This window comes from Elephas maximus, chromosome 11 (genome assembly GCF_024166365.1).
Source record: "Elephas maximus indicus isolate mEleMax1 chromosome 11, mEleMax1 primary haplotype, whole genome shotgun sequence".
Taxonomy (NCBI): domain Eukaryota; kingdom Metazoa; phylum Chordata; class Mammalia; order Proboscidea; family Elephantidae; genus Elephas; species Elephas maximus.
This window is the reverse complement of record NC_064829.1, coordinates 13,204,856-13,229,313: the sequence shown is the minus strand read 5'-3', so window position 1 is coordinate 13,229,313 and position 24,458 is coordinate 13,204,856. Positions and strand designations below refer to the sequence as shown.

Genomic DNA, 24,458 nt, shown 5'->3' with positions numbered 1-24,458 from the left:
AGGACTCTAAGAAGCCCCTTATCTACTTCTGTTTTCCTCTCCCTCTCTCTGGAACTGACTTCAGGTCATCTCCTAAGTCTACTTAAGTACAGGTGAAAGGGCCTGTGAAGCTTGCAGCCTATGAATGTCATTCTTGGATAGGAAGTTAGGCGAGTAGACTTTGTGGAGTAAAAGAGCAGTGCTCCCGGGGTGCTGAGGGCCACATCTAAAAAGGAGCAGCTGGGGTCCCCTCAGAACACAGGCCTCATGATTTGAAGGCATTCTGTAGCCAGAGCAGCCTTCTGAAGGAGCCTAACTCATCCTCACTCCTAGAATGGGCACTGGTGAGGGCTGGATTGTGTTTACCGTCTTCATCCTCTCCATCAGTTTTCTGTGTCTGCTGAAACACATCACCACAGACTTAGTGCTTAAAACAACCCAAACTCACTCTCTTAGTGTTCTGGAGGCCAGAAGTCCAAAATGGGTCTCACCGGGCAAAAATCAAGGTGTTGGCAGGGCTGCTTTCCTTTCTGGTGTTTCTAAGGGAGAACCCACTTCCTTGCCTTTTCCATCTTTTAGAAGCCACCTGCAAACTTTGACTTATGGCCCCTTCCTCTGTCTTCAAAGCCAGCTGCTACTGGCAATACTTGGCATCTTCCAGTCTCTTTCTGACTCTTGCCCTCATGTCTTCCTCTTCCACTTATAAAGACCCTTGTGACTACATTGGGCCCACCTGGATAATCCAGGATAATCTCCCCATCTCAAGGTCTGCTGATTAACAACTGCTATGCACCGTAACATATTCATAGGCTCTGGGCATTAGGATGTGGACATCTTCGTTGTGGTTGTTGTTAGGTGCCATTGAGTTGGCCCTTGACTTGTGGCAACCCCATGCACAGCAGAAGAAAACACTGTGCCCAGTTCTGTGCCATCCCCACGATCAGTTGCTGAGCCGACTGTTATGATCCATAGGGTTTTCACTGGCTGATATTTGGAGGCAGACCTCCATGACTTTCTTCCTAGTCTGTCTTAGTCTGGAGGTTAACCTATTCAGCATCATAGCAACACAAGCCTCCACTGACTGATGGGTATAGGCTGCACGTGAGGTGCACTGGCCGGGACTCAAACCCAGGTCTCCTGCATGGAAGGTGAATATTCACCCACTGAACCACCACTGTCACCTGGACATCTTTGGGGGCCCATTATTCTCACTACCACAACCTGGTTCCCCATTGCCTAGAACAGTTCCTGTCACACACTGAGTGTTCAGGAGATACCTGTTGAATGAGTGAATCAACTTAACGTACCTTAATTACATCAACTTGAGCAATGTTTTATTTCAGAGAAGCCACATGGAAGTGGAAGAAGCATGGAATTTGGAGTCAAAAGACCTGTTTCAAGGTCTGGCTCTCCCATTTAAGAGCTGTGTGTCTTTGGGCAATTCACCTAACCATTCTGAGCCTCAGTTTTCTCTTCTATAAAGTGAAAACAATCCAATCTACTCTACCTGCCCTCACAGAGTTATTGGTTTATCAAATGTGTTCAGTTATTGAATATTGGTTGAGTTCCTGCTATGGCCAGTTAGCGTTCAAGGAAGGATCCTTGGAGGAGGTGGCAGTTGAGCAAAGGCATGGATGAAGTGAGGGTGTGTGCCTCTGGGTGTCCAGTGGAAGAGGGCTCAGGCCAAAGAAAGCACGTGCGAAGGCTTCCATGTTCAGTGTGATTGACAATTGGGGGGCCGGGGGGCTAGCAGAGAGGGGACAGGGCCCGAGCAACTAGTGCCTTGGAGACCATAGTGTGGAGTGTGGATTGTATACTTAATAAGTTAGAAGGAACAGGAAAGTGACACAGGTTGACTTACATTATAAGGAAAGATCACCCTGATTTACAGCGAACGCAATGTAATGCCAAGTATTTGCTTCAAGAGACTGCTGTGGTGGTAGGGTTGTTACTGCAAATTGCGGATTCAAGCCACCCGCCGCAAAGCCAATAATGAGATAGGAGGAGGTAAGCAGCAAGAGGGCTTTATTGAACACCAGTGTACAAGAGACAGAGGGGTTAAATTTCTCCCAAATTCTATCTAATTCTAAAGAGCCAGCAGGAGAGTTTTATAGGGGGAAGGTCAGGGTTACCTAATGTTTTTGAGTACGTAGCCCACAGATGGTCTTATACATCACAAAACAACTACAAGAAACTCTTTATTAAACTAAAGATATGCATGTCAGACATCTGACTCTAATCTGTATGTTTGTAACAGGCTGACAAATAAGAATCTCTCGGCTCGTGGAACTGCTCTGCCAAGTCCACTCTGACTGAGATAAGGCGCAAGAAAGAAAATTGCAGATCAAAAGTGTCAGGCAGCTTTTCTAGCTGCTGTCTTGCAGGCTGAAGGCCATTTCTCAAGGCAACTGAGAGACCAAGGCCACAGGAGCTGAGAGAGCTCCGCACCCCTTTGGAAGAGACCCCTGCAGCTGGTACAATATAAAATGATTTTAGAGATTACTTAGAGCATCGTTATGGCATTAGTTATGTCAAGCTCTCAATCACCCATTGTGAACAGGAGAAAACATGCCGTAAGGTATTAGGGTGTTTGTTAAGAGTGGAATAGGCTGCTCAGCCATATCTTGAACAGAATCTGTGCCATTTTCTGAAGACTAGAGATTAATCACAGCTTATACAGCTATACTAAAACAAACAAGGAAATATATCCTGTCTAATATTAAAACACTGGAGAAAATGTATTTTCTCTACTTCAGGGTGGGATACGTGAGGCGAGGGTAGAAAGGAGGCTGGCTGGTGTGTCAGTAAGGACTTTGGAGCGAGGTGGTGGGAACATGGAAGTTCATTACACCGTGCTCTCATCTCCTGTGCATGCTTGGAAATGTCCACAACAAAAAGTTACAAATAAATAAATTCTATGGTAAATAAATATCCTAGTTGAGAAGTTAGAAGCAGGGCCCCTCTGGATATTGCAGTATCTAACTGCTCCAGTGGACACTTTGGGACCACCAGTCAAGAAGAGATGAACTCCATGGGGGTGTGACATTCATCTGGGCCTGAAGGCCCTGTGGATGGTGCCAGACAGCATGGGGGCGAGGGGCAGAGGCCAAACCAAAGGGCCAGAGTATGAGGGTGTGAGCGCCTGGGAGTGAACGAACCCGCACGTGCTTGTCAGTGGACTCAGGAAAGCATCCTCTGCAGGCCCGCTCCACAGGGCAGACCCCTGCCCACAGCTGTGCAGAGGTGCGGAGCAGCTGTGGGTGAGCCCAGGCGTGGCCCACCCAGGGAGCACCGGGTTGGGGCAATGCCAGCTGGGGCACCCTGGCCCTGGCCTTTTCCTCCTGGCCTACGCACAGTCCTGGGCTGTGTTTGCTTCCTGCCCTCTGTGCAGTGAGTCTTATCTCGGATGTGAGAGCCAGGGACGGGAGAGACTCAACCAGCTGAGTGGCAAGGTCCGGCCACACTGACCCCCGTGCTGGTATCACGGCGTTGTCTTCAGATGCACAAAGCAGTGATTAGAGATGGAGTGGTGCTGAGTTCTCTGGCTGCAGGAGCTGCATCTGCCTGCCACCAGAGACAGGAATGTGAGCTGAGGTCACTGCAGTTGGGTGCTTCATGGGTGGGACAAAAGCTGCGGAGTACCATTTCCACTGCATCACAAAAGCCCACTTCTGTTTCACGTGCTATTCAAGTTTGTTTCCTTGCCTTTTAAAAGACACCAATCTGTAAGCCCGTCTTAGTGATCTAGTGCTGCTAAGACAGAAATACCACAAGTGGGTGGCTTTAACAAACAAAAGTTTATTCCGTCACAGTTAGGAGGCTAGAACACCCATTGCCGGCTCCCTGGAGGAAGGCTTTCTCTCTCTGTGGGCTCTGGAGGAAGGGCCTTGCTCTCAGTGATCTCCCTGTGGCTCGGCGTATGTCTTCCCCATCTCTTCCTCTTTTGCTGCTCTTTTCTATCTCAGAAGAGAGTGATTGAAGACCACCTTAATACTGACACATTAACAAAACAAAGAAAACCCACCCCAAATGGGACGATAACCACAGCTATAGGGGTTAGGATTTATAACACATATTTCTGGGGGGCACAATTCAATCCATAACAGCCTCACCCCCCCACCAACACCTTTTTTGGAGAAAGATGTTTTTATTTGTGTTGTGTCATCTTGGTACTTAATGAAGATTTGCACCGCACCTTGTCAGCTAAGGAGTCAAGCTCATAGCAGATGCCTCTAAAACCTAGATCCCTCCTGAGGCTTTTTCTTCAACCCTCTGATCCCTGAACGCTGAGGAAGCACTTTGACTAAGAAGGAAATAGAAAAAGAAAAGAAAAAGACATTGTCCCCTCATCGTAAAAGTAATGTGTCATGTTTAAAGTTTTTTTTTTAATGATTCAGAAATATTAAAAAAATTGGTGGTCTGCCTATAATTCAGAAATAACCATTGTTAATACTTTGGCATATGATCTTCTAGCCTTTTTTCTGTACAAATTTACATACTGTTGGATTCCGTACAAAATAGGCCCCCCTCTACCTGTGGGGACCATGTTCTCTGGGAACATCTAGCTCAACTGGCATAACATAGTTTACAAAGAAAATGTTCTACATTCTACTTTGGTGAGTGGCATCTAGGGTCTTAAAAGCTTGTGATGGCTGTCTAAGATACCCCACTGTCTGGAGCAAGGGAGAATGAAGAAAACCAAAGATGCAAGGGAAAGATTAGTCCAAAGTACTAATGGACCACAACTACCACAGCCTCCATCAGACTGAGTCCAGCACAACTAGATGGTGCCTGGGTACCACCACTGACTGCCCTAACAGAGATCACAATAGAGGGCCCTGGACAGAGCTGGAGAAAAAAGTAGAACAAAATTCTAAGTCACACACACACAAAACAAAACAAAAAAACAGAATTACTGGTCTGACAGAGACTGGAGAAACCCCCGAGAGTATGGTATGGCCCCCAGACACCCATATAGCTCAGCAGTGAATTAACTCCTAAGGTTCACCCTTCAGCCAAAGATTAGACAGCCCCATAAAACAAAACAAGACTAAAGGGGCACACCAGTCCAGGGGCAAGGACAAGAAGGCAGGAGGGGCAGGAAAGCTGGTAATGGGGAACCTAAGGTCGAGAAAGGGAGAGTGTTGACGTGTCGTGCAGTTGGCAACCAATGTCACAAAACAATATGTGTATTAATTGTTTAATGAAAAGCTAGTTTGCTCTATAAACCTTCATCTAAAGTACAATTAAAAAAAAACAAGCACATTAACTGAAAGAATCCATAAAAAAAAAAAAAGGCCCTCTGCTTTTGTGTGGATAGAGTCTGTGCATAAATTGGAAACATTCCTCTGAATGGCATGAAAGAACATTAGGCAAAGAATTTTTCCATTCAACTTTTGCCAGCTGAGCATGTTGGGAATGTCGGGCGTTTTCTCCTACCACTTCCCTCTGTTGGAATCCTGATGGCCTCTGGGCATGTCTTGGCTTCTGCCCCTGACTCTCCATGGCCACAGTGCTCCGTGGGAGGGTGAGGGCTTCTGACTGTGCCCTGGCCCCGAGAAAGGCCAGAGGTCAGCGTTGATGCCCGTGGCTACGTCAGTGGCATTCACCAGGGCAGCGTGTTCTCTGAAACATCACAGTGTATGAGCAACCCCTGCTCATCCCAGGCCCCAGGGCAGAGGATGTGGAAGCAGAGCCTCGAGGGAGCCTCTGAGGGTTGGATACCTAGTTTATTGCCCCTCCCCCCTTCTTGACACGTAGCACTGTGCTGCTGTGGAATTTATGATGCCACGCACCTACCTGCCTTTAAGAAATTTTGCCTCAAGCATACTGGGTGGTCTGGGGAGTTAGGAGGTTTCCTGGAATAATGCCTTTCACTGTGCTGCTCGGTAGTGTGTGTGTGTGTGTGTGTATACGTGTGTGTGTGTACATGTGTGTGCACACAAGGTACACACAAGGGAGGCTTGTGTTACAGGTCAGATATTCAACAGGATCAGGAGCCGGGCGAGGGGAGTAGGTTCCGTCCAGAAGCCTGATGTTCCTTGGCCATGAGTATAGTCATTGAATCACAGAGCTGGGGAAACACCTTACTGCCACTGCTGACCTTACCCCCACCTCTACCCCTCGTTTTACAAAGTATGAGAACCAATATTCTTCAGTCTCGTTCTCTTCATACTGTGCCTCTAAGGTGGGTTCTGAGCACAATAGGTCCCTCCCAAAACCAAAAACCAAACCCACTGCCATCCAGTCGATTCCAACTCACAGCAACCCTATAGGACAGAGTAGGACTGCCCTATAGGGTTTCCAAGGCTGTAATCTTCGAGGAAGCAGACTGCCACATTATTCTCCCAAGAAGCAAATAGTAGATTTAAACCACCAACCTTTTGGTTAGCAGCTGTAGCTTTTAACCACTGTGCCACCAGGGCTCCCAGTAGGTCCCTAAAATCAAAACACATGTTGCCATCTAGTTGATTCCAACTCATAGTGACCCTGTAGGACAGAGCAGAACTGCCCCGTAGGGTTTCCAAGCAGTGGCTGGTGGATTTGAACTGCCAGTCTTTTGGTTAGCAGCCAAACTCTCAACCACTACACCATCAGTGCTCCATAGTAGGTCCCCAGATGTTAACATAACTTGAAAAAAGTAATAATAATAATAAAAAAAAAAGGAAATTCTGAATTAAAGCTAAAATAGATAGGTTTCTTTATCTATTTTAATGTACTAATAATTCTTTGGAAACTTATAGAAGAGCTTATTATATGCAGTGTTTCTCAAAATTATTTGGCCAGGAAACCTCTTTTCCAAAAAACACATTCAGCACCCAGGGCTCCACTGGGGAGAAACCACTCTGCCTCCTTGTCTTACATACCATTTAAAATTCTTCGAAAACTTAAGTTTAATTGCTACCCAATACGTGACTAAGCCAAAACTTGTTTCCGTTCCCCAATTGTTAGACATTGAAGCTGTTTCCAACTTTCCAGCATAAATAATAGTTCTAGAGTAAATCTGGTTACTCTGTGACCATCTCTGATTATTTGCTTTAAAAAGCAGAATTGTTGAGTCAAAGTGTATGAACATTTTTCAAGACTTTTGAAATACAGCCTTCAGTTGCTTCCCAGAAAGATTGTACCCATTTATCCTTCTTCCAGTTGCTGGAGGTGGTGGCAAGGCTGGCATCCATCTGTGAGCTCTGAGAAGCCTAAGTAGCTCTGAGTGCTTGAAGGAGGCCATTCCCTTGCCCTTTACCATGTAGGCGTACAGCAATTAGGAAATAAACAATCACACACATGAAGACAGACCCAGCTATTATTTATTTTTTGTCAGGGGAGGCAAATGAGCTTTATACAATTCCCTGAGTTTTTCTGAGTAATTAAATGACATCTGAGAGTTATCTGAACACTTTAGTTTTTTAATTTGGCCTTATGGATACTTTGTTGCAGAGTTAGGGAAAAAGGGATTTTGAATTGGCATCTGTTATATGAATTTTTAAATAACCTTTCAAGGTGAGATTGAAAAAAAAAAAAAAACGTAGTTATTTCAAGGTCCTGTGATTGTGAACTTTATTTCTAGAAGAATCTTTTCTGTGAGTGCTCCATCAGACTTATTTCCCCACAGTTATTGAATTATGTCCTGTGGGGTGTTAAGACTAATTGTGGTGCCTTTGCATTATATTCGTATGGAGGATGGTGTATACATTGAAGGCTAGAAGTGCTTTATCTTTTTGTCCTTCACAAATATTATCCTTTGGTCAATGCATTATTGGGTTTTGGAACCCAGATGTGAACTTTTAACTCATTAAAACACCCAAGTCTCTGGCAGTAAAGTCTTTTAAATGGCTTCACCAACAGATTTATTTCAAAGTGATTCCATTTAGAGGAAGAAAATAATGAGTAATGCATCATATACAAAAATCCATTCAATAATTCATGAGACCTGCACACCAGTGACCATTTTAGATTCAGTTTGTGTCCTCGGAGATAGAAATGAACTCTGTCGTAGAATATGTACACTATTTCCTACTTTTTGTGCTTGAGTCTACATGGGTCTTGATTTTTGAAGATAAATTTTCTACTGACTCTTCTCCTTTGGCTGATAAAGTGGATATATGGAGGTTTATGTTTTTAAAGTAGGCAATTTGTATAATTGGGCTAGAAGGACACTTTAGATGCATTCCCTAGCCTTAGCAAAACAGGAATGTTTCATAAATGCATTGCTTTTTCCTCCCTTTGGGCAAGAATTCTGATTTTGTTTTCTACATGTGAGCAGTCAGTCACCAAAGGGTGGGTTAAAAATAGGCAGTGTTCCAAGAAGATAAAATACTTAGGAATAAATCTTACCAAAGATGTAAAAGACCTATACAAAGAAAACTACAAAGTACTAGTGCAAGAAACTAAAAGGGACCTACATAAGTGGAAAAACATACCTTGCTCATGGATAGGAAGACTTAATATAGTAAAAATGTCTGTTCTACCAAAAGCCATCTATATATACAATGCACTTCCAATCCAAATTCCAACAACATTTTTTTATGTGATGGAGAAACAAATCACCAACTTAATATGGAAGGGAAAGAAGCCCCGGATAAGTAAAGCATTACTGAAAAAGAAGAAGAAAGTGGGAGGCCTCACTCTACATGTGTTTAGACATATTATACAGCCACAGTAGTCAAAACACCCTGGTACTGGTACAACAACAGGCACATAGACCAATGGAACAGAATTGAGAACCCAGATATAAATCCATCCACATATGAGCGGCTGATATTTGACAAAGGCCCAGTGTCGGTTAATTGGGGAAAAGATAGTCTTTTTAACAAATGCTGCTGGCATAACTGGATATCCATTTGCAAAAAAAAATGAAACAGGACCCATACCTCACACCATGCACAAAAACTAACTCCAAGTGGATCAAAGACCTAAACATAAAGACTAAAACGATAAAGATCATGGAAGAAAAAATAGGGACAATGTTAGGAGCCCTAATACAAGGCATAAACAGAATACAAAACATCACCAAAAAAGATGAAGAGAAACCAGATAACTGGGAGCTCCTAAAAATCAAACACCTATGCTCATCTAAAGGCTTCACCAAAAGATTAAAAAGACCACCTACAAATTGGGAAAAAATTTTCAGCTATGACATCTCCTACCAGCGCCTGATCTCTAAAATCTATATGATCCTGTTAAAACTCAACCACAAAAAGGCAAGCAACCCAATTAAAAAGTGGGCAAAGGATATGAACACGCACTTCACGAAAGAAGATATTCAGGCAGGTAACAGATACATGAAGAAATGCTCTCAATCATTAGCCGTTAGAGAAATGCAAATTAAAACTACGATGAGATTCCATCTCACTCCAACAAGGCTGGTATTAATCCAAAAAACACAAAATAATAAATGTTGGAGAGGCTGCGGAGAGATTGGAACTCATACACTGCTGGTGGGAATATAAAATGGCACAACCACTTTGGAAATCTCTCTGGCGTTTTCTTAAAAAGTTAGAAATAGAACTACCATACAACCCAGAAATCCCACTCCTCGGCATATATCCTAGAGAAATAAGAGCCTTTACACGAACAGATACATGCACACCCATGTTTATTGCAGCACTGTTTACAATAGCAAAAAGCTGGAAGCAACCGAGGTGTCCATCAACGGATGAATGGATAAATAAATTATGGAATATTTACACAATGGAATACTACGCATCGATAAAGAACAATGACGAATCTGTGAAACATTTCATAACATGGAGGAACCTGGAAGGCATTATGCTGAGTGAAATTAGATGCAAAAGGACAAATATTGTGTAAGACCACTATTATAAGATCTTGAGAAATAGTTTAAACTGAGAAGAACACATTCTTTTGTGGTTACCAGAGTGGGGAGGGAGGGAGGGTGGGAGAGGGTTATTTACTGATTAGTTAGTAGATAAGAACTACTTTAGGTGAAGGGAAGGACAACACTCAATACAGGGAAGGTCAGCTCAACTGGACTGGACCAAAAGCAAAGAAGTTTCCTGGATAAACTGAATGCTTCGAAGGTCAACGGAGCAAGGGCGGGGGTTTGGGGACTATGGCTTCAGGGCACATCTAAGTCAATTGGCAAAATAAATTCTATTAAGAAAACATTCTGCATCCCACTTTGAAGTGTGGCGTCTGGGGTCTTAAATGATAACAAGTGGCCATCTAAGATGCATCAATTGGTCTCAACCCACCTGGATCAAAGGAGAATGAAGAACACCAAGGTCACAAGATAATTATGAACCCAAGAGACAGAAAAGGCCACATGAACCAGAGACTTACATCATCCTGAGACCAGAAGAACTAGATGGTGCCTGGCCACAACCGATGACTGCCCTGACAGGGAGCACAACAGAGAACCCCTGAGGGAGCAGGAGGGCAGTGGGATGCAGACCCCAAATTCTCACAAAAACACCAGACTTAATGATCTGACTGAGACTAGAACAATCCCGGCGGTCATGGTCCCCAAACCTTCTGTTGGCCCAGGACAGGAACCATTCCCGAAGCCAACTCATCAGACATGGATTGGACTGGACAATGGGTTGGAGAGAGATGCTGATGAGGAGTGAGCTTCTTGTATCAGGTGGACACTTGAGACAGTGTTGGCATCTCTTGTCTAGAGGGGAGATGGGAGGGTAGAGAGGGTTAGAAACTGGCAAAACTGTCATGAAAGGAGAGACTGGAAGGAGGGAGCGGGCTGACTCATTAGGGGGAGAGTTAATGGGAGTATGTAGTAAGGTGTATATAAGTTTATATGTGAGAGACTGACTTGATTTGTAAACTTTCACTTAAAGCACAATAAAAATTATTAAAAAAAATAGGCAGTGTTGGGCAGTCAGTGGGTATGGAGGCACACGTGGTGAACGGGGGATCAGGCGTTCACCGGCACACAGGCAGTGTTGGGCAGTCAGTGGGTATGGAGGCGCACATGGTGAGTGGGGGGTCAGGTGTTCACGGGCACACAGGCAGTGTTGGGCAGTCAGTGGGCATAGAGGCACACGTGGTGAACGGGTGTGCACGTGTTCACGGGCAGGCATGCAGTGTTGTGCAGCCAGTGAGTACGGAGGCACACGTGGTGAGTGGGTGTGCACGAGTTCCCTGGGCAGAGGAGAACAGCGGCTCATGGCCCTTTGTCGTATTCTGCCTTTGCACAGACCAGCTGTTGAACTCCTCTGGTCATCCTGAGCTTCACCAGGCCCTCTACTTTTTGAGACCCACAGAGACTCCAGAGTAATTCCTCTTCAAGATGGAGACTTGCATAGAGGGAAGTAGAGTGGTGAAGGGTAGCCTGTTACCCGTCACACTGGTGTGTGATAAAAAGGAAACCTAGGGAACAGATGCGCTCAAAACTTCCAAATATGATCATTTTAATTTGGCAAGCATTTACACAATGACAAATATTTTGTGAGAAATAAGAATGAATGACTTTTTGTTCTCTTGTTGGCCAGAGAAACTTCAGGATTCTCCACTCCTTCACTTCCTGTTCCCTCCCTGTACCAAACCAAAGCCAAACCCATTGCTGTGGAGTCAATTTAGATTCCTAGTGACCCCGTAGGACAGAATAGAACCGCCCCATAGGGTTCCAAGGCTGTAATCTTTCCAGAAGCAGCTGCTACATCTTTCTTCGGCTTCCCTCCCCTAAATCCCCAATAAAAGTCGCTGCATTTTTTTTTCTTAAAAATGATTTTACCTAAAACTTATTATAAAAATTTATACAATGTTTATTATATTAAACTCTTATAAGGAAAATGTAAAATCACTAGACATCTCACCATTGACGTTTTGAAGAACATTATTTTATACCTGCACAACACACATTTATATACATTTTACCCTAAATTATGCTGTGCTTTTTAGTACACTGCTTCAAAAAACCCAGTGCCGTCAAGCCGATTACTGCTTAGAGACTAGTTTTTCGTTTAACAGTATGTCAGAGACAACTGTACCTGCCAATCAAAATCCTCATCATTGTAGTGGTTGTGGAATATTCTACTTTATACATATATTATGAGTCAATTCCTGTGGCAGACCTTTAACTTGTTCTCAAATTTTTCTCCCTATGTGGATGAGGGAAACCCTGGTGGCATAGTGGTTAAGAGCTACAGCTGCTAACCAAAAGGTCGTCACTTTGAATCCACCAGGCGCGCCTTGGAAGCTCTATAGGGCAGTTCTACTCTGTCCTATAGGGTCATTATGAGTCGGAATCTACTCTATAGCAGTGGGTTTGGTTTGGTTTTGGGTATATGGATGAGTATCCTTGTTTGTGTGTGATGTCCACTCCAGTATATATTCCTATAAATGGAATTGCTGGGTGAAAAGGTATGCACATGTCAACTTTTGGTTAGTATTACCAACAGTAGCTTTGAGGAATAGTATTAGGATACACTCCTGTGTAGTGTATGAGAGTGCCTTGCTTCTCAGATCCATACCAACACTGGATGCTATAAGTCGTTTTTAATATTTGTTAAATTAATAAGTACCCTACCATTGTTTCTATTTCCGTTTCTTTTATTACAATTGAATGTGTTTAAAATATTTATTAAATATTAAAATACAAAATTTGTATTTCTTCCTGTGTGATTTATCTGTATATACGCTTTGTCCATTTTTTTGTTGAGCTGATTATCTTTTTCTTAGTGACTTTCAAAACCTCTCCAACATATTTTTTTAATTAAAAAAAAAAGGGTGCAAATTGAGACAAAACACTTCTCCAAAATCTATATAAAGTTTGTATTCTCAGGATAACTATCCATCTTGTCTGGGGATAAATGACTCGTGACCAGTTACACTGCTTTGTTAACATTTGGGATGAAGCGTCTGGTCATCTGGGGACCTTAGGTAGGCATGGAAGTTGTGCATAGAGAGATGGCGGCCACCCGGACCTAAGGGCCAGTGCTGGCTAAGGCCACCTTTGCTGCAGCGTTCCCCATTCCTGGCTCAGTAGACTTTGTGATCTTTGCCAGCGCCCTATTCTCCTTACCTTGGCGTACATCTTTCTTTCTTTCTGCTGTATAATCCTAATGAGGGATTGCTCTGCGTCAGTCATACAGGCTTGTCCCGGGTGACATTCCTGACTGTGTCTTTAAGTCATTAGGCTGAATTTGTAGGTAAGTCAGGACAGGTGTGTATGGTTCTTTTTAAGCCTTACCTTAGTGCAAGGGAGCCCTGATGGGGCGGTGATTAAGAGCTCGGTTGCTAATCAAAAGGTTGGCAGTTTGAATCCACCAGCCATTCCTTGGAAACCCTATGGAGCAGTTCTCCTCTCTCCTATAGGGTCGCTAAGAGTTGGATTTGACTTGAGGGCAGCGGGGGTTTTTTGTTTTTTTTGGTTTAGTGCAAAAGGAGCCCTGGTGGTGCAGTGGTTAAGAGCTCAGCTGCTAACTAAAAGGTCGGCAATTCAAATTCACCAGCCACTTTTTGGAAGCCCTGTGGGGTAGTTCTCCTCTGTCCTGTAGGGTTGCTGTGAGTTAGAATCGACTTGATGGCAACAGTTTTGGTTTTTGGTTAGTACAAGAAAAGACTTGAAGCCTTTTCAGTGGTTTAAAAGCTGCACATGCAGCAAGTGAAGATGATTGTGATGAATATTATGAGCAGGGGTCGTTCAATCATTTCAAAGTCAGGGCAAATTTACATAAAGTTAAAGGGCAACCATGAGTCCTCTGTAAGTCGGATGTTCATAACCCGAGGACTGCCTGTATTAGAGAAGTGATGAGCAGCAGAGAAAGGAAAACTCACAGAACCGCAACATGTGAAATAAAATTTATTTTTGGCCTTTGCCTGTGAGTAGATTTCGTGGCCTATAAACCGTGTGTATACTTGGGGAGAAAACGTTATTTTTTAATGTAAACTCTGAGAAAATAATAGGGGAATTTATAAAGGCCTTAAAGAGATGATGTGGGATAAAAATTGTATATTTAATTTGGAATTGTAAAAAATATGTTCACTTTGGCCTCACGCTCGTCATTGTTCTTGTAACAGTTTCATTCACTGGCTCCCATGTACTATCGAGGGTCTGCTGCAGCTGTCATTGTATATGACATTACCAAACAGGTAAGAGAGCCCTGTTAGAGTTGAGGTGCCATGTGTGGTGATCCTGTGTGAGCTGAGCCCTGTTAGAGTTAAGGTGCCGTGTATGGTGATCCTGTGTGAGCAGAGCCCTGTCAGAGTTAAGGTGCCATGTGTGGTGATCCTGTGTGAGCAGAGCCCTGTTAGAGTTAAGGTGCTGTATGTGGTGATCCTGTGTCAGCAGAGCCCTGTCAGAATTAAGGTGCCATGTGTGGTGATGCTGTGTGAGCAGAGCTCTGTTGGAGTAAAGGTGCCCTGTCTGGTGATTCTGTGTGAGCAGAGCCCTGTCAGAGTTAAGGTGCCATGTGTGGTGATGCTGTGTGAGCAGAGCCCTGTTAGAGTTAAGGTGCCCTGTGTGGTGATCTGTGTGAGCAGAGCCCAGTCAGAGTTAAGGTGCCATATGTGGTGATCTGTGTGAGCAGAGCCCTGTCAGAGTTAAGATGCCATGTGTGGTGATGCTGTGTGAGCAGAGCCCTGTCAGAGTTAAGGTGCTGTGTGGTGATCTGTGTGAGCAGAGCCCTGTCAGAGTTAAGGTGCCATATGTGGTGATCTGTGTGAGCAGAGCCCTGTCAGAGTTAAGGTGCCCTGTGTGGTGATCTGTGTGAACAGAGCCCTGTCAGAGTTAAGGTGCCATGTGTGGTGATCTGTGTGAGCAGAGCCCTGTCAGAGTTAAGGTGCCATGTGTGGTGATCCTGTGTGAGCAGAGCCCTGTCAGAGTTAAGGTGCCCTGTGTGGTGATCTGTGTGAGCAGAGCCCTGTCAGAGTTAAGGTGCCATATGTGGTGATCTGTGTGAGCAGAGCCCTGTCAGAGTTAAGGTGCCCTGTGTGGTGATCTGTGTGAGCAGAGCCCTGTCAGAGTTAAGGTGCCCTGTGTGGTGATCCTGTGTGAGCAGAGCCCTGTCAGAGTTAAGGTGCCTTGCGTTGATCCTGTGTGAGCAGAGCCCTGTCAGAGTTAAGGTGCCCTGTGTGGTGATCTGTGTGAGCAGAGCCCTGTCAGAGTTAAGGTGCCCTGTGTGGTGATCTGTGTGAACAGAGCCCTGTCAGAGTTAAGGTGCCCTGTGTGGTGATCTGTGTGAGCAGAGCCCTGTCAGAGTTAAGGTGCCTTGCGTTGATCCTGTGTGAGCAGAGCCCTGTCAGAGTTAAGGTGCCCTGTGTGGTGATCTGTGTGAGCAGAGCCCTGTCAGAGTTAAGGTGCCGTGTGTGGTGATCCTGTGTGAGCAGAGCCCTGTCAGAGTTAAGGTGCCCTGTGTGGTGATCTGTGTGAGCAGAGCCCTGTCAGAGTTAAGGTGCCGTGTGTGGTGATGCTGTGTGAGCAGAGCCCTGTTAGATTTAAGGTGCCATGTGTGGTGATGCTGTGTGAGCAGAGCCCTGACAGAGTTAAGGTGCCGTGTGTGGTGATCTGTGTGAGCAGAGCCCTGTCAGAGTTAAGGTGCCGTGTGTGGTGATCTGTGTGAGCAGAGCCCTGTCAGAGTTAAGGTGCCATGTGTGGTGATCTGTGTGAGCAGAGCCCTGTCCGAGTTAAGGTGCCCTGTGTGGTGATCCTGTGTGAGCAGAGCCCTGTTAGTGTTAAGGTGCCCTGTGTGGTGATGCTGTGTGAGCAGAGCCCTGTTAGAGTTAAGGTGCCATGTGTGGTGATGCTGTGTGAGCAGAGCCCTGTTAGAGTTAAGGTGCTGTCTGTGGTGATCTGTGTGAGCAGAGCCCTGTTAGATTTAAGGTGCCATATGTGGTGATCTGTGTGAGCAGAGCCCTGTCAGAGTTAAGGTGCCCTGTGTGGTGATCTGTGTGAACAGAGCCCTGTCAGAGTTAAGGTGCCATGTGTGGTGATCTGTGTGAGCAGAGCCCTGTCAGAGTTAAGGTGCCCTGTGTGTTGATCCTGTGTGAGCAGAGCCCTGTCAGAGTTAAGGTGCCCTGTGTGGTGATCTGTGTGAGCAGAGCCCTGTCAGAGTTAAGGTGCCATGTGTGGTGATCTGTGTGAGCAGAGCCCTGTCAGAGTTAAGGTGCCGTGTGTGGTGATCTGTGTGAGCAGAGCCCTGTCAGAGTTAAGGTGCCGTGTGTGGTGATCTGTGTGAGCAGAGCCCTGTCAGAGTTAAAGTGCCATGTGTGGTGATCTGTGTGAGCAGAGCCTGTTAGAGTTAAGGTGCCATGTGTGGTGATCCTGTGTGAGCAGGAACCGAAGCAGAGATGTCAGTGCTAGCGTCTTGCCACTAGCCTGGAATGATGTCTCCTAGTACAGCGGTCAGGGTTAGTGAACACTATAAAAAAATATATATACATTGAGTTTATTTTCCCTCCTTGTAAGGAAACATCTCAGAAGTATATGCTAAAATAAATAAACAACAATGGCCATCTATTTTTAAAATCAACTGTCTATTTGTAGAGACCAGGCCGCATCTGCTAGCGCTATTCTCAAGAATGTCAGCTTTTTTTAAGAAAAGGAAAATTATTTTCAAGTTCTGTGAGTTTTGTAATACTTCATTTCTATTTGCATTTCAGTCACTCTACTTAAAATGCCCAGGGTAATGTTTATGTGTATATAGATAAATAAGACGTGTGTGTTTGTGTATACACTATATGAGTATATTTTTAGGTTATCAAATTGAGGCTTTAGGGTATCCATCGACAAATAACTGCAGTGGTTTGCTGACATTCTTTTTCCCACCCATGTAAATTGAATTAACTTTTTGCTTGGCAGTGCTGACTCAGTGCACAAGACCCTTAGTTTAATGACCCACACTGTTACCATCCATGAATTCCTGACCACTTCTGCCTAGTGGCGCAGTCGCCTCAGTGGGAATGGGTTTGGTTTTTTTTTTCCTGCCTAAATGTAATGTATGCTTCCACTTGTTTCTTGAAGGAAGGTTGTGAGTGAAAGGCAGAAAGGAAAACAGGACTCAAAAGTGTGTGTGTGTGTATTTCTTTCTTTCCTGAAAATTAGAACATTCTCTTAGTCCTGTTATCTTCCTATGCAGAGTCAAGGGTATAATTGGAAATCAATGTTATAAAACTAATACGATTGTCTTAACTTGCTCAAGTTTTAATTTTAGAAAAGTAATCTTTTATAGGTTATTTAAGTGTAACTTAGGAGCCCTGGTGGAGTAGTGGTTAAGTGCTTGGCTTAACCGAAAGGTCAGCAGTTCAAACCCACTAGCCACTCCACAGGAGAAAGATGTGGCAGTCTGTTTCCGTATTTACAGCCTTGGAAGCCCTATGGGGCAGTTCTACTCTGTCCCATAGTGTCACTATGAGTCGGAAGCGACTCGATAATAACAGGTGGTGAAATGAAGTATGACCTAGTTAATGTTAAGTTTTATGCCAATATAGTATGTTAATCTAAATGAATCCTCTGAAAATTTATTTCGCTACTAAATTGTATTGGTTTTGTGTTTCTACTTGGTTGAAGGATTGTACTGACTGGTCTTTCCAATAATTCATTTACACTTTTGATTTAGGATTCATTTCATACCTTGAAGAAATGGGTTAAGGAACTGAAAGAACATGGTCCAGAAAACATTGTAATGGCTATTGCTGGGAACAAGTGTGACCTGTCAGATATTAGGTAAGAGGCCCTGTAAGCATTGCCTTGTGTCCCTGTCCTCTGTCCCTGAAGGGTGAAGTGTGAAAAGCTGTCTTGCCGGTGTCTTTAAGTCTGCTTTCATCGTGATAATTTAATAGATAACCGCTCACTTGTACTAGTCAATGTGGCATTTCTTTAGCCACAGTAGAATTAAGGCAAAATGGTAGGGAAATGCAAATTCCTATCCATAAAGTAATCAATATTAAAATCAAATCATAATGGAGTTATGGGCTAGATTGCTTTATTGTTTTTATTGTTACCGTTTTCATAATTGCTGTATTACTAGTATCACCATTTTAATAACACTTTCATGTGGTAAGGAGATTTAATCAATATTAAAATCAAATCATAATGGAGTTATGGACTAGATTGCTTTATTGTTTTTATTGCTACCTTTTTCATAATTGCTATATTACTAGTATCACCATTTTAATAACACTTTCATGTGGTAAGGAGATTTAGTCAATATTAAAATCAAATCATAATGGAGTTATGGGCTAGATTGCTTTATTGTTTTTATTGTTACCTTTTTCATAATTGTTATATCACTAGTATCACCATTTTAATAACACTTTCCTGTGGTAAGGAGATTTATAATTCTTAACACTTAGGTCTTTTACTAAATAAATGTTATAAAAAAGGAAGTAGTGATTTTATGTTATCTCCATAGTTAATTTCATTCTCAGAAATTCCAATTGTCGATTTTCATAAAGACAGCAACATCATGCTTTAGGTTTTGCTAATCCAAATATGATTAAACCAGAGCTAAATAAGCAATGAAAATGGGTCTAGTAAAAATTCTTAACATGGCACTTGACAAATTGCTCTGTTTCTTTGGGATTTCAAAAGCTTTATATCAAATTACATTATGTTGGTTTATAATAACATCAATAAACACCACATAATCATTTGTTTTTCTGGGGGCTGAACTTAATTCAGATATCTACTTTCTTTACCGTAATCCTAAAATAGCTTGCTCGTCTATTGTTCCCAGCAGAATTGCTCCAGCTTTTGTCATTGGCGGGGGTGGGGTGAGGGGTAGCCTGTGCTTGCTGAGAGAAGGGCCTGTCATCTAACACTAATTGCAGTAAAGGTGCAACTTCCAGTGGACGTAAGCCTTGTGTATTTTGGGAGTGCTGATGTACTAGAATTTAAACGGAAAATGATTTCAACTTGAGTGGTGCTAGTTAGGGCTCTTGGTTACATGGAACTGAAACCCAACTGAAATAAATTTCAGCCAAAAAAGTAATTAGTCAGAAGGATATTGGTATCCACTTGGTGTAAAACAGAACTGCCTTTAGCTTTAGTATATGATATGTTCTGGAGAGAGATTGACCTGGATGGAGGACTTGCCTACCCTGTGACCAGGTATCTGTGGCCAAGGGTGTGGGTATGGGTCTACAAGATCATTTTCCCACCAGAACCACGAGTATGGGAGGCTGGGCAGTCTTGAAGAGGGGCAGTTCCTGGAGGGGCACAGCCTGACCAGACAAACGTGTCTGGGACGTGTTGGCCTGGCTACCAGCACCTGAAGACACGCCATTTCTCAGGGTGAAATTGACCTTTTGTGCATCAGAACAGCATTCTCATCAGCCATGCTCAGCTTATTCCTATTTATACAGTTTGCCACACGCCCCAGCTAACATAATCCATCCATCTCACTTCTAGCCATAAATTCACTACTCCCTCCACCCCTATCAGCCCCAATTCCAAGGTCACTTCCAGCTACTATTTCCAGTGGTGATGTCATGTGGCCACTGTCCCGTGAGTCCAGGATCTCTGGGTAATATCCTTTCTCTTCCAGTTTGGCCTTGAGATCCCACAATTGTGGTTTTAAGTCTGGAATATGTATCTTCTGTTACACACAGAATTAGATAGTACTTGTTACTGAATTACACAGTGAGGAAATGACTCCCCTTGCAGTTCTTCTTCAGACCTCTGGCTAGGCCAATGAGAAAGACTGCTTGCTGCTGGTAAATTTTTTATTTTTAATCATTTAATGTACAGTAAAACCTGCAAAAGCTGGAACCTGTATAAGGCAGGTTTTTTTTTTTTTTTTAGAGAGGCTAGAAAAGTGGTGACTGCACCCTGTTAAAGGCAGAACACTTTTGAGCTCCAGAAAAATAAAGAAGTCCCAGCAAGTTCCAGTGCTCCCAGGTTTCGCTGTATTTTATTGAGATAGAATTTATAAGCCATGAAAGTCACCCATTTTAAGTGTACAGTTCAGTGAATTAGAGTATATTTACATAGTTGTACATTCATCACCACATCTGATTCTAGAACATTTTGACGCTGTGACAGACCTCATTACCATTTACTACCTGCCTTCCAACCCCAGGCAACCACAATCCACTTTTTCTCTCTGTAGACTCGCCTTTTCTGGACATTGTGTATAAATGGAATCCTACAATATGTGATCTTTTGTGATTGGCTTTTTCACTTAACATGATATTTTTGAAGTTCATCCATGTTGTAGCATGAATTAATACTTCATGCCTTTTTATTGCTGAATAATATTCCATTGTATGGTTATGCCACATTTTGTTTATCTGTTTGTCTTTTGGTGGACATTTGAATTGTTTCTACTTTTTGGCTATTATGGAAAATGCTGCTATGGACATTTACGTACAGATTTTTTGTCAATATATATTTTAATTTTTCTAGGGAATTTACCAAAGAGTGACATTCCTGGGTCATGTGTTTACCAATTTAAGAAACTGCCAAATGGTTTTCCAAAGTGGCTGCACCGTTTTACATACCCATTAGCAATGTACCAAATCCACTGCCGTTGAGTTGATTCCAACTCACAGCAACCCTGTAGGGTTTCCAAGGCTGTAAAACTCTATGGAAGCAGACTGCCACATCTTTCTCCTGTGGAGCTGCTGGTGATTTCAAACCACTGACCTTTTGGTTAGCAGTTGATTGCTCTAACCACCGCACCACCAGGGACCACATCCTTACTAACACTTATTATCTATCTTCTTATTATAGTCATCCTAATAGACGTGAAGTTGTGTCTCATTATGCTTTTGATTTGCATTTTCCTGATAACTAATGCATTTGTGTTTATTGGTCATGTGTAAATCTTCCTGGGAGAAATGTATCTTCAGATACTTTGCCCATTTTTTCATTGGGTTATTTGTCTATATATTACTGAGTTGTAAGTTTTCTTTATGTATCATAGATACAAGTTCCTTACCCGATACTTGATTTACAAGTATTTTCTCCCATTCTGTGGGTTGTGTTTTCACTGTCTTGATTGCGCCTCTTGAAGTGCAAAAGCTTAATATCCAGTTTATCAATTTTTTCCTTTGATCTCTTGTGTTCAAGTGATTGCTTACTCAAGATCACGAAGATTTACTCGTGTGTTTTCTTCTAAGAGTTTCATAGTTTTAGTGCTTGCATTTAGGGCTATGATCAATTTTTGTGTATGGTGTGAGATATGGGTCCACATTCATCTTTTGTATATGGATATCTCATTGCCCCAGCAACATCTGTGGAAAAGACTGTTCCTTCCTTTTGAATTTTTTGGCACTTTGTTGAAAATCAGTTGACCATAAGTGTACAGCCGTATTTTGGGGCTCTTAATTCTCTTCATTGGTCTGCCCTTATGCCAGTACCACATTGTAGTGGCAGTGTAGATGCTGCTAGTAGAGGTGGTGGTAGTACGAGTGGTGGTAGTACAGGTGGTGGTGGCAGTAGAGGTATTGGTGGTAGTATAGGTGGTGGTGATAGTATAGGAGGTGGTGGCAGTAGAGGTGCTGGTGGTAGTACACATGGTGGTGGTAGTAGAGGTGGTAGTGTCAGTAGAGGTGGCAGTGGTAGTGTAGGTGGTAGTGGCGATACACGTGATGATGGCAGTATAGGTGGTGGCGGCAGCATAGGTGGTGGCGGCGGCCTAGGTGGTGGTGGTGGTATAGGTGGTGGAGGCTGTATAGGTGGTGACAGTATAGGTGGTGGTGGTGGTAGTATAGGTGGTACTGGCACTACAGGTGGTGGTGGTAGTACAGCTGGTGGTGGCAGTATAGGTGGTGGTAATATAGGTGATGGTGGCAGTATAGGCAGTGGTGGTAGCATAGGTGGTGGTGGTGGTAGTACAGGTGGGGGTGGCAGTATAGGTGGGGGTGGTAGTACAGGTGGTGGAGGACATATAGGTGGTGGTGGCAGTATAGGTGGGGGTGGTAGTACAGGTGGGGGTGGTAGTACAGGTGGTGGAGGACATATAGGTGGTAGAAGCCATATAGGTGGTGGTGTCAGTATAGGTGGTTGTGGCAGTATAGTTGGTTAGGTGGTATAGTATAGCTATAGTATTGATTCCTATAGCTTCTACATTTGAAATCAGGAATTGTAAGTCCTCCAACTTAGTCCTTTTTCAAGATTGCTTTGGCTATTCTGAGTCCCTTGTATTTTCATATCAATTTTAGGATCAGCTCGACAATTTCTGCAAAAAAAAAAAAAAGGAAACTGGGATTTTAATAGGAATCGTGTTGAGTCTTTAGACCAATTTGGACAGTGATTTCCATCTTAACAATATTTAGTCTTCCAGTCCATGGACTTGAGATATCTTTCCATTTATTTAGGTCTTCTTCAATTTCTTTCGGCAATGTTTTATAGTTTGCAACATGGAAGTTTTACATTATTTTATTAAAGTTATTCCTAAGTATTTGATTCTTCTCGAGGTTATTTTGAATGGGATTTTTTTTTTAATTTCATTTATGGATTGTTCATTTATTGCTAGTGTACAGAAATACAAGTGGTTTTTGTGTGTTGATCTTGTTTCCTGCAACCTTGCAGAACTTACTAGCTCTAGTAGCCTTTTACTGAATTCCTTAGGCTTTTATATATGCAAGGTTATGTTATGATTTACTTTAAGTAACTAATTCATGCAGTTGTGGGGGCTGGCAAGTCCAAATTCTGTAAGTAAAGTCTGGAAATTCCTGTAAGAATTGATATTGCAGTCATGAGTCCAAAACCTGTAGAGCAGGCCAGCAGGCTGGAAACTCAGCAGAATTCCTGTTACAGTCTTGAGGCAGATTTTCTTTTTCTCTCAGAAACCTCAGTTTTTGCTCTTAAGGCCTTCAGTTGATCAGATGAGGCTCATCCACATTATTTAGGGCAATCTCCTTTACTTAAAGTCAACTTGCTGCAAATGTTAATCATAGCTACAAAACACCTTCATAACATAAACAAGCTCATTCTAAAATATATATGGAAAGACACAGGTACTGGAATAGCTAAAACAATTTTTACAAAGAAGAATAAAGTGGGAAGAATCATTCTACCCTATATCAAGGCTTACTGTACAGCTATAAGGAGTCCCTAGGTGGTGCAAATGGTTAAATGCTCAACTACTAACTGAAAGGTTGGCGGTTCAAACCCACCCAGAGGCTGCTCAGAAAAAAAAGCCTGGTGATCTGCTTCCAAAAGAAACCTTCTCAAACTCTGTGAAGCACAGTTCTATTCTGTAATACATGGTGTTGGCCATGAGTTGAAATCGACTCAACAGCAACTGGTTGGTTGATTGATTGGCTATGTAGTACAGTACAATACAGTAATAAAGACAGTGTGGTTTTGGTAAACCCACCTATTGGTAGTGAGATGGATATATAGATCAATGAGGCAGAATAGAGAGCCCAGAAATTAGCCTTTACAAATATGTTCAACGGATTTTTGACAAAGATGCAAAAGTAATTCAATGGAGAAAGGCTAGCCTTTTCAACAAATGGTGCTGGGGTGATTAGACAACCATAGGCAAAAAAAAAACTAAACCTAAAACAACGACACACACACACACACACAAAACATATGGGCAAACAAAAAAACCTTGACCTAATCCTCACGCTTTATACAACAAAGAACTTATAATGAATTGTAGACTAAATGTAAAAAGTAAAGCTCTAAAACTTTTAGAAAATATATACAAAAAAATTCTCAGGATCCAGGACTAGGTAAAAAGTTCTTAGACTTGACAGCAAAACCATGATCCATATGAGGAAAAACTGATTAATTGAACCTCATGAAAATTAAATATGTTTGCCCCTGAAAGCCCATGTGAATAGAATAAAAGGTAAGCTGCAGACTGAGAGAAAATATTTGCAAACCACACGTCTGATAAAGGACTAGTATCTAGACTATATAAAGAACTCTCCCAAAACTTAACAGTAAACAACAATCTGATTCTAAAATGGGCAAAAGACATGAACAGACATTTCACTCAAGACAATATCTAGATGGTGAAAAGGACATGAAAAGATGTTTCCTTATGGAAATACGTGTTAAAACCTCCTATCAGAATGGCTAAAATGAAAAAGAATGACAGTACTAATCCTGGGAGGCTGTGGAAAAACTGGATCACTCATACAGTGCTGGTGGGAATGTAAAATGGTATAGCCATCCTAGAAAATAGTTTGGCATTTTCTTATAAAACTAAACATGCAAGTACCATAAGAGCCAGCAGTTACATTCTTGGAAATTTATCCCAGAGATATGAAAACCTATGTTCACACAGAAGCCTGCACATGAATGGTCATAGCAGCTTTATTTTATTCACGCTCTTCACATCAGCTTTCAGAGAGCTCTTAGATTCCCAAAACTGGAACTCCGGATGTCCTTCAACAAGAGAATGGTTAAACAGACTGTGGGTAATTCATACCACAGAATACTACAAGCAATAAAAAGAAGCAAACTATTGACACACACAACTTGGATGAATCTCCGGTGAATTATACTGAGTGAAAAAAGCTAATTCCAAAAGGTTTCACACTGTATGATTTCATTTATACACCAGTTTTGAAATGAAAACATTTTAGAAATGGAGAAC

General features: G+C 42.7%; 1 protein-coding gene across 1 annotated transcript in view; it reads left to right on the top strand.

Moving 5' to 3' along the window:
• RAB31 (RAB31, member RAS oncogene family) overlaps positions 1-24,458 on the top strand; it is a 266,550-nt gene that overhangs the window by 171,361 nt on the left and 70,731 nt on the right. The window contains exons 4-5 of the mRNA XM_049900176.1: positions 13,978-14,049; positions 17,514-17,620. Of these exons, the coding sequence (XP_049756133.1) occupies positions 13,978-14,049; positions 17,514-17,620 (179 nt within the window). The remainder of the gene's footprint in view (positions 1-13,977; positions 14,050-17,513; positions 17,621-24,458) is intronic.